Here is a 10,546-nt window from a genome sequence, read left to right on the forward strand (position 1 = left end):
TTATATTTGTTAATTTTTTCATCTATCACCTATTTATTATCAAGAACACAATGCAATCAAGAGTAACCAACAACATTTCGCCACGTGTCAAGCGCCCACACCAGAGCTCAGATTTTCACTGGATGAGATTTTTTCATTACAAAACTCCTCACAGCCTCACCTTCTTCCTCTAGCTCCTTGCTCTCTCTCTCTACTGCTTCCGAAACTCTAACAATGGCAGCTGAAATGATGTTAGTGAAGCCAATCTCCAAATTCGCATCTCCAAAGCTCTCTAACGCAAGGACATGCCTCACCAACCGACGTTTCTCCACCGTGATCAGAATGTCAGCCACCTCCACGCCGCCGCCTCCGGCCACCGCAACCTCTAAGTCCAAGAAGGGCACGAAGAAAGAGATTCAGGAGTCGCTTCTGACACCGAGGTTCTACACGACGGACTTCGAGGAGATGGAGCAGCTTTTCAACACGGAGATCAACAAGAACCTTAACGAGGAAGAGTTCATTGCTCTGCTTCAAGAGTTTAAGACTGATTACAATCAGACACATTTCGTGAGGAACAAGGAGTTTAAAGAAGCAGCTGACAAGTTGCAGGGACCTCTCAGACAGATCTTCGTTGAGTTTCTTGAAAGGTCTTGTACTGCTGAGTTCTCTGGTTTCCTTCTCTACAAGGAGCTTGGTAGAAGGCTCAAGGTATCTTTATTGAGAATGTTACTAATTCGAAATTTTTTAAGTGAGTACGTAGCTTCTAGTGTCAGTTTTGTGTGTTTCTAGTAGGCATGGTGTTTGGTTTTCGATTCGGTTTAATTTGGGTGTTTTGGTTTTCAGTTTTTCTGGGTTCTTAGAGATTTAGGAACAGTTCAGTTATTTACAAAATTTGGTTCAGTTTTGTTTGGTTATTTTGATTATTTTAGTTTTCGATGATTTGGTTTTAGTAACAAAACTAAGAACCATCTATTATCCAAAAAAATCCGAGTCCAGTTTGGTATTGGTTCTGTTCCGTTTTTTCGGATACCTTTGGATAATATAAGTAAAATTATTGAATAGTTAAGGTTTTTTATATTAATTGCCAGGTTATTCAGTTGTTATGATAAAAATGTGGGGTAATTTGGATAATTTTAAATATTCCGGGTAAAGAAAATTTAGATAATTTGGGATTTTTGGATGATTTGGTTTATAAATAGTATTTTAAGATATTTGGTAATTTATAAACTAAATATAATATTTTTAGGTATATAATATTTATTTTAAAATTTGGGTATCCATTCGGTTCTCGGTTTTGTTTTAGTTCCGGTTTTTTTTGGTTCGAGAAATATAGAATCCTTCCGGATATTTATGTAATTCGGTTTGGTTCTTCAGCTTCGGATAAATATGCCACATGCTTAGTTTCTAGACTTGTTCTTGGTTTGGTGTTTCTTGTCTACATCAATGCTTGAAGCTACTCATTAAGTGGAGTTAAGGACAAATGAGACTGAACGTTGTTTCATTGGCTTGGTCTTAATTTTTTTTTTTATCTTATGGCAATGCAGAAAACAAACCCTGTTGTGGCTGAGATCTTCTCTCTTATGTCCAGAGATGAAGCAAGACATGCCGGGTAAGATCTCCCAACAAAGGAACCTCTCTTCTTTTTTTTTGACTGTTTGTTCTTGAATTGGTAAACAAACTTTTTTCTTGCAGGTTCTTGAACAAAGGTTTGTCTGATTTCAACTTGGCTCTTGACTTGGGTTTCTTAACAAAGGCAAGGAAATACACTTTCTTCAAACCAAAGTTCATCTTCTACGCCACTTACTTGTCCGAGAAAATCGGGTACTGGAGATACATCACAATCTACAGACACCTCAAGCAAAACCCTGAGTTCCAATGTTACCCAATCTTCAAGTACTTTGAGAACTGGTGCCAAGACGAGAACCGTCATGGAGATTTCTTCTCTGCTTTGATGAAAGCTCAGCCTCAGTTCCTCAATGACTGGCAAGCCAAGCTCTGGTCTCGTTTCTTCTGCCTCTCGGTTAGTAAACACTTCAACTCTCTTGATTCCTCTACTTCCAAATCCTAACCGGTAAGAGGATTGGTTTTTGCAGGTTTATGTGACAATGTACCTCAACGACTGTCAAAGAACTGATTTCTACGAGGGTATTGGGCTAAACACAAAGGAGTTTGACATGCACGTCATCATCGAGGTAAAGTAACTTGAAACCAGAAAAGATTAATATAGTAAGTAAGCTGTGTGTGTGTCTGAAAATGTTGAGATTTTGTTTCAGACAAACCGTACCACAGCAAGAATATTCCCGGCGGTGCTGGATGTTGAGAACCCTGAGTTCAAGAGGAAGCTAGATAGAATGGTTGTGATCAATGAGAAGCTGATGGCTGTAGGACAAACCGATGATCCTTCCTTTGTCAAGAACCTCAAGAGGATTCCTCTCATTGCTGGTTTGGTCTCTGAGATATTGGCTGCTTATCTCATGCCTCCTGTTGAGTCTGGATCTGTTGATTTCGCTGAGTTTGAGCCTAATCTTGTCTATTAGTAGCTTCAATGCCAAGTCTTTGAAGGCTGGTTCTTGATTTCTTGTAATTGAATGATCTAAACTGAGAAACCTCGTTTTATTGTAGTAATAAACCAAATACTTTTACTGCATCTACCAATCACATTCACCAAAATTCAGATTTTTGAACTGATTGATATAGTTGAGTATGCTACATTTAAAAAATACATTATGAAATCTAATAAGAAATGATTCACTAAATTAATATGAGAGCTAAAACTCATTTCTCAGTCAGATTTAGCCTTAGGTTTCTCTTGTTCTTTAGTCAGAGGCTTAAACACAGCATTGAAGAACCAAACAGCAAGCAACGTAGCCATCACAGGTCCAAGCCAATACACAAGTAAATGCTCTTTTGCTATATGTTCACCGAGTGCATAAGCCCATCCCATAACCTACAAAGATACCACACAAAGCAAATAAACAAAGAGATAAATACTTTGTTTAAAAATCACAAATACTATTTTTAATACCGCTGCTGGATTCATGCAGCCGCCGGTTAGATCAGCTCCAAGAACATGGAGAGATAACTTAGCAATACTACTAATCCAAGTCTTCATGAAGAAACTTCCAGGGATCTTTCTTGATAGTTCCATTGAGATCAGTACAGTGAAAAAAGTTAGTACCCCCTCGGTTAAAGCGCCTTGATGGATTGATACGTTTAGTTTTGGTCCTTTTCCAATCTCAGGGAAAACGTGAATGATATGCTTAACCGCAAGGATTGATCCTATCACCTTTGAAAAACAGAGCATAAAACAGAGCCTTTAACCTCCTCACACAATGTGGAAGATCGAGAGATCACTTAGAAAAGTAAACGAAACCAAACCTCGGCGGGGACTCGAACCATGATGGTGAAGATGAAACTGCCGAAGCCACCGGAAGCCAAAGCGGCCACAGGATTATAATGTCCGCCTTTGGTGAGTTTCTGAAGAAAAGCGAAGATGAACATGGAGATGACAGAGAATGTATATCCGACGATCTCGCCGGTCGTTACATTGCGGCTAAATCCAAGTACGCCGTGGACTAAGATGCTGACAAGAACTCCTGACCATATCCACATGAAGGACAGTACCAGATCAGAAACCACTATACTGATTCGACTCATCTTTGATTCCAACTATGAGAAACAACAAAAAATCTCAGAAAGAAACAGAGAAGCAAACTTTTCCATAGTGGATATTAAAGATGGCGTGTGAGACAAGTAAGGACCGTTTAAGAGAAAAGAATCAAGATTATGATTGGTTCTTAGAGCATCATTATCGCTGTCTATTAAGCGTCTCTCATCTCTATCTCTCTTTCAGCCGGTTTAGATTCCAAAATCTCGTCCTTGATCTCTCTTCGATGATTATCGGTCAGCGTTTCTCTCGGTGGTTGTCGTACGACCTCGGCGTTCAAGGAGAAGGGAGTCCTCAACGTCAGCGAGTTCGTGCTCGCCGGCGATGATCTCGTCTCCAAGTGCCCTACATGTTCATGGTTAGCTATAAAGTCTGAGTTCTTATTGATGAATGTGAATTCAAAGTTTCGATATTTAGTTTTTGAGGATTGTGAATTTTGCAATTATACGATATGGGTTAGCTGTAAACTTGATCGCAGAGGAATACAGGTGAATGGGTATCTCTAAGTTAGTGATAAAGCCATTGACTTTTAGTGTTTTTATATACAAGTTTGTGAGATTGTGATGAGATCAACCAAAGTTATGACTTGTTGTTTATGTATGCACATTCTCTTAATGGGTATCTCTAAGTTAGTGATAAAGCTCTTGATGTTTAATTTGAGCTTGGCTGAATCTGAGCTTCTTTTATGTTTGATTTGTTGTTTATGTATGCACATTCTCTTACGTCTACGGTTTGAACAGTACCTTGTCTACGGAAAGCTGCATCTGTGGCAGAGGAATATGAAGCTGCTGGAGGAGAAGTGTTGGTTGATGATGAAGATGATGATGGTTGGCTGGCTACACATGGGAAACCGAAAGGTGAAGATTAGTTTAGTGTTTTGCCTAATCCGTATTTCTCACATTTAATCTTTTGTCTTGATATTTGCTACAGATAAAGTCAACGAAGATGAGAACTAGCCGTCCATGGTGCCTTGGATATAAACGAGAAAAGCGGTATACGATCAATACCAACGTATTTTGGAGCTGAGGAAGAGGATGATGATATTCCAGATATGGAAGAGTTTGATGAGGCTGACAATGTGGTGGAAAATGATACGGTGCGTTTCTTTTGTTCATTGGTCTTTGATGAATGCCTTTTAATCGTGACATGAATGATCAAGTTTCTAGGCATGTGTAGCTGTGTTTTGCCTTCGAAAATATATCTCTTTTTTATAGTTTCTTGGTCTATCAGTAGTTGACAAATCTTTCTCTTCTTGGAGTCAGGCAACTCTTCAGTCAACTTATCTTGTGGCTCATGAACCTGATGATGATAACATTCTCCGAACTCGTACAGATGATAACACTCAACGTAAGCATCATGTCTTAACATACCCAACGAATTTCCCACTGCTTTGTTATCTTGATTCTCTCATTCTTTTGGCTTAATAGCAAACTCATAACACTTCACTTCACTTAGCAAAATCATAACACTTCAACATTTTTAAGAAAACAATGTTCAATAATTTTTTTGTTTTAAGAAACCTTAACTAAGAGACTAGCATTGGAGCACAAAAATGTTGGTGTCTCTTAAAAGAGTCTCTTAACACATATTTATTGCTTAAAAGTAATATAAAATAAATAAGAGACCCTAGTTGAGTATCTAGGATAATGATGCTCTTTTAGTGGCTTGTGAATTAGGTTATAATATTAAATAATAATGTTGGTGTGAGTCAGCTTTCCGACAATAAGAGTGTTGGTGGGAGTCAGCATTCCGACAATAAGAGGTTGTGTTCTCTTTGGTCCTTTGGCTTTGTCACCATGAAATAAAAGATTCTCGAGTTTGGGAAACGAGTATAAAGCGTCAGCGTTTGAAAGACGGTAACGAAACGCGGAAAATAAAAAAACACAAATGAATGTGAAAGATTAGTGTAGATATCATCTCGATTATCAATTATTCAAAAGTATTGTCTAAATCTGAAAAATATCAAAATTAATTTTGACCCCACAAATATCTGAAACTTGAAAATTAACCATAAAGTCTCAAAAAGTGCCTAGTCAACCAACAGAGTCTCCACGACAGAGGAACCATTGATCATGCGAAACGTCACCACCAAGTCTCCACCCTTACAGATCTCCTTCTTCTTTGCGACTTCCACCGCGAATCTAACCTTCTCCTCCGTGGACCCTCCCGTCGCTATCACCGGAACGATCCCACGGTAAACCAAACCACGACTCGCCACACTAGCCGCCTCCTCAGGGCACTCCTGTTCAACCACCGTGAGAATCGGAACGCTAGGCCGGTACTTGGCCACAAGCTCCGCCGTGTATCCGCCCTTGGTGACCACCACGATCGCCTTCGCGTTCAGCTTCCACGCCGTCAAAAAGTCTGAAGCAGCTTCGCTCTCGATTGTGGATAACGGCAACGGAACAGCTTCGTAGTCTAGATACTCCTCCGCCTCTTTGCAGATCATCGACATTGTTTTCACGGCAGCCTCGGGTGAGCTCCGGCTGCTGTTTCGCCGCTGAGCATGACGCAGTCAGTGCCGTCTAGAACAGCGTTGGCCACGTCTGTGGCTTCGGCTCTTGTCGGACGAGGAGCTTTTGTCATAGACTCGAGCATCTGTGTAGCTGTGACGATTGGTTTCCCGAGTGCATTAGCCTTCTCGATCATCTTCTTCTGAGCCCTAAATATCTTCCACGTCGGAATCTCCATCCCCAAGTCGCCTCTAGCCACAATGAACGCATCAGTCTTCTCCATAATCTCATCTACGTTCGCCACTCCTTGATTTTCAACCTGCCACGTCATCAAATATCATCAAAACATTAGTATATAACCAAGAAAAAAATATATTTGATAATACCCTATTGGTAGCACTTAGGGCTAAGGAGTAGACTTGACTACAAAGAAAATAAAATTTGTTTTATTTATTTTACCACTCACCTTTGACACAAGCATGATGCTCTTTGCGTGCACTCCAAGAAAATCCCTGACCTCATCTAGGTCAGATCCTTTACGAACAAAGGATAAAGCAATGATGTTGATTTTGTTCGGAACTCCCCATTGAAGTATATCCTCTTTGTCTTTCTCTGTAAGTGTCGGGAGATCAACTACTATTCCAGGGAGATTAACGTTCTTTCTTTCTCCAAGAACCGCAGAGTTCTCACATCGGCAACGGACAAGACCGAGATACGTGTCACAGGACAAGACAGTTAGAGAGATTGTTCCGTCAGAACAGAGAACCACGTCACCAGGATTGACGTCCTCCGCAAGTTTCTTGTAGCTCATCGAGATAACGTTCGAGTCTCCTTTTATAGTGTAATCGATTGAGATTGTGATCTCTTGACCTTGGATTAGTTCTATCGGTTTGCCTTCCTTGAGAAAACCGGTTCGTATTTCAGGACCCTACAAAACAGAATTAAACCAATTGTTAAAATTAAACCCACCATGCATAAGGATATTTTTAAATTTAATAAATTGTGTGTAATATATTATACCTTTGTGTCGAGCATGACGGCGCAGAGAATACCAGTGTTCTGCATGGCGGTTCTAAGATTATCTCGGGTTTCTTGATGGTACTCGTGAGAACCATGGGAGAAATTGAACCGGGCTACGTTCATGCCGGCTCTAAGAAGCTTCTCAATCATCTCAACGGACCTAGACGCCGGTCCAAGTGTGCAGACGATCTTGGTCTTTGACGCTCCATTCCTTGTTTGACCACCAAGTAGTTTCTCCATTGTAAAAGACTGTCGTCACCTAAAAAGTTTGAGAGAAGGTGAATGTGATGTGTGTTTGTGAAGGTTTGTGACTTATGAATGGAGTCACGTATGTCATTTAACTTATAAACTGCTCTATCATAATTCATATATTTATCATATTTATTGGAGAAAATCTTCATACTGAGATGCCCTTGTCCACAATAATGGCTTCAACACTCTTGCAAAACTACAATTAACATTAGTTTATCTTGGGGAGAAACTGGTGAAAGCATCTTACATTTGTAAGATTAGTGATTCCTCTGACTTGAGTTTGAGATAACTAGATAGAGGTGTGCGAGAGAGAGAGAGACCTCAGAAGCGTCTGATCTCTTTGGGAGGTCTGAAGTTAAGAGGATGGGTTTCAGGAGTTGCGTTGTCGTCTTCCTTCCACATCTTTATGGTCTTGTCTGCCTCACACGTTACCAGCCTTGAACCCGTCTGATCGTAACACGCTGCATATATACCAGCTTCACTCTCCAGCGAACCAGGCTGTACAATAGCTTCCGCCTGTTGGAAACTGTGACCACTCTTCCAATCCCAGAACCATAAGCTTCCATTATCACCTCCAGTGACCATTACGCCATCCTCATTCACAGCCACTGCGTTGATTGTAGCTCTTTGCTGAGAAAGCATGTTGTGGCGAAACTCTCCCTTAGGATTAAGGCTAAACTTATTGATGTTATCAGCCGATGCAGAAACAAAAGCATTCTCATTCTCTTTTGGATGGAGCGCCATTGCTCTGACAGCTTTCTTATGATTCGTTAGAGTTGTCATTGTTCTACCATATCGAAGGTCCCAAAATTTAATGGTGGAATCATGAGATCCGGTAACAACTTGAGGAGGGTGGGTTGGAGGGGTGAAGACGGAACAAACGTCTTTGTCATGTCCCGAGAGTGCAAAACTCTGCGTCTTCGTACGGATATCCCACACCCTGCAGACAGAGTCTCGCCCTCCGGTTAGTAAAACGTCCAGAGTTGGATGAAGAGCTAAACAGTAGACGCCAGAAAGATGGCCATGATAAGATCGGATAACCTTATTCTGCTCAAGGTCCCAGCATTTGACTTGCTTGTCATCACCAGCAGAGAACATGTAGGAGGTATCTTTGTTGCTTACAGCAAGGCCTCGTACTTGCCCAATATGTCCAGTAAGTGTGAGCTTCAGAACTCCACTCGCTACATCCCATACCTTAATGGTACGATCAGCTGAACCAGTGCAAAACCATTCATTACTTGGGTCAAATGCAACAGATCTAACCCACCCCAAGTGCCCCTGGTGTAATTCTTCCATGGTGCATGCCACTCTGCTCCTTCTGGACCTGGAAGGGCAAGAGCATTGGATGAAGCTATCTGCTCGTTATTATTATATTCAGCTCTACGTATAGACTGCTTACTCACGGGCTCTACACCTCCAAATGCAACTTGAAACTTGTGAGAAAGCCGAATCTTTTTGCTTTCCGGATCAGGCGGAGCGAGTTGATCATCATGAGCGGGGGAGAAAACATCAAGAGCTCGCTTTACTGATTTGAGACTCAGCTTTTGTAGTGACTGTTTTGGTTCGATCTCCGTCGTCATCGTCGTTTTCCTTCACTCGATTAGGGTTTTTACACGAATAAGAAACTATCTGAGTCACGTATGGTTTATATAGAGAATTTTAATTTAGAAAGAAAAGGCAAAAATACACATTTTCCTTTTTTTGTATATTCGTTAAAATTGCTTTTAAAAAATATGACTTAAACGGTTAAACCTTAAAAGGAAAAGTGAAAAAGGAAAGTATCCGTGAGCATTGGGAAAGACTTGTTAACCAAGAAAAAGGAGATATTCAGACTAGTTGTTTTTTTTTTTCATTTTAATATAGAATTTGGAAAAATACCTTCTTATGAATTTATATTTTGAAGATCACACTGTGTTTAACTGTTTTTGAAAACTACACTTATTTGTAGATAAAATGACGAAAATATCCAATTTATATGTATTCTAATATTTAAATTTAAAGTGTTTATAAAGTAAATCCAACAACAGTCTGGTTTTATATTTATCTTAATATCTATATAAGATCTCATTTATTTAATTATTCGACTCCATAATGTTTTATAAGCTTCATGTCGTCATCATCATAAACATATTACACAAAATACTATAGAAAAAAAAATTAAAAGTAGTGCAGAAAACATATTAGATCCCTCACGATAATTTAACTAAGAAAATAAATCAATTATACAAAATCTAAAAAGTGGCAAAAGCTCGACTAGCTCCACTGTTGCTTCCGAAGCAAAAATGCTTTGAAGTTTTTCATCACAATTCACCATATATTATTGTTTTTAGGATCCTTTTAGAACAGAAACCAATCAATCAAGATATAAACTTCTTTAGCAAATACTAAATGATCCCTTCAAGATCTTACTTGTCTTGATATAAGACCAGACACTCATGAAAACAATCCAAGAAATATAAAAGCCACACGGTGCCTTGATGTATCTCTTTTCTTTATGTTACAGTTTATTAGTTACCGTAACATTGTACTTTGATTAGCATGATTATAGGGAAGATATTATATTTGTGAACTTTGGGCATATGGGCACATAAAAATTCGTGGAGTTGCAGTAAAGCAACATGGTTTAATTCGTGGAGTTGCAGTAAAGCAACATGGTTTAATCCATTTCGTGAAAAACTAAACCCCAACATCACTACATGTTTATCTCAAACTTAATTTTCACACACATGAATAATAAAAACTAGGTTAAGATCCGCGCCTTGCACGGGATGAACATTATATATATATATATAACTTATTCTATATATTATATGTTTATAACATATTATGAAATAATATATATATATTGAATAATTAAAAAGTCATTATCTACTACTTATATAATTAAATTGGTGCAAACATATAAATAAATTTTATAAAGGGCAATCGAAAAACTATTTTTTTATTTGATATGATATATAATTAAATTTAAATGATAGTAACATATATATGGTATATTTTAATATCAATATTTATTAGATGATGCTTTTTGCTCATATTTTTTTATCATTTGTATCTGTTATAACAAAAAGTCTAAATTAGTGATAACAAAATTTTCACTGTAGAATTAATGGTTTAAGTAATTTATAATATTTTAAAAAATTAAGTTGTCAATATTTTTTCAAATTTGTTTATC

General features: G+C 38.7%; 3 protein-coding genes and 2 pseudogenes across 3 annotated transcripts; 2 read left to right on the plus strand and 3 right to left on the minus strand.

Annotated features, from left to right (window-relative positions):
* The first annotated feature begins 155 nt into the window (after positions 1 to 155).
* Positions 156 to 2,621, plus strand: LOC103841596 (magnesium-protoporphyrin IX monomethyl ester [oxidative] cyclase, chloroplastic). The gene is made up of 5 exons (XM_009118149.3): positions 156 to 687; positions 1,524 to 1,588; positions 1,672 to 1,999; positions 2,073 to 2,171; positions 2,253 to 2,621. Exons 1-5 carry the CDS (start codon positions 214 to 216, stop codon positions 2,514 to 2,516), a joined length of 1,230 nt encoding a protein of 409 aa, XP_009116397.1. The 5' UTR covers positions 156 to 213; the 3' UTR covers positions 2,517 to 2,621.
* LOC103841594 (probable aquaporin SIP2-1) lies at positions 2,389 to 3,774 on the minus strand. The gene is made up of 3 exons (XM_009118148.3): positions 3,358 to 3,774; positions 3,005 to 3,265; positions 2,389 to 2,926 (listed from the first exon to the last, which is right to left on the minus strand). Exons 1-3 carry the CDS (start codon positions 3,634 to 3,636, stop codon positions 2,762 to 2,764), a joined length of 705 nt encoding a protein of 234 aa, XP_009116396.1. The 5' UTR covers positions 3,637 to 3,774; the 3' UTR covers positions 2,389 to 2,761.
* A 15-nt stretch (positions 3,775 to 3,789) lies between these two features.
* On the plus strand, positions 3,790 to 5,129 carry LOC103841597 (autophagy-related protein 3-like). Its single transcript, XM_033280162.1, is given in 5 exon segments — positions 3,790 to 4,004; positions 4,387 to 4,503; positions 4,577 to 4,609; positions 4,612 to 4,742; positions 4,909 to 5,129. Coding segments are annotated over 5 exon segments (477 nt in total). The 5' UTR covers positions 3,790 to 3,970; the 3' UTR covers positions 5,071 to 5,129.
* Positions 5,130 to 5,366: 237 nt separating this feature from the next.
* On the minus strand, positions 5,367 to 7,412 carry LOC103841598 (annotated as a pseudogene).
* A 280-nt stretch (positions 7,413 to 7,692) lies between these two features.
* LOC103841599 lies at positions 7,693 to 10,276 on the minus strand (annotated as a pseudogene).
* Between the last annotated feature and the right edge of the window lie 270 nt (positions 10,277 to 10,546).

This window comes from Brassica rapa, chromosome A09, assembly GCF_000309985.2.
Source record: "Brassica rapa cultivar Chiifu-401-42 chromosome A09, CAAS_Brap_v3.01, whole genome shotgun sequence".
Classification (NCBI taxonomy): domain Eukaryota; kingdom Viridiplantae; phylum Streptophyta; class Magnoliopsida; order Brassicales; family Brassicaceae; genus Brassica; species Brassica rapa.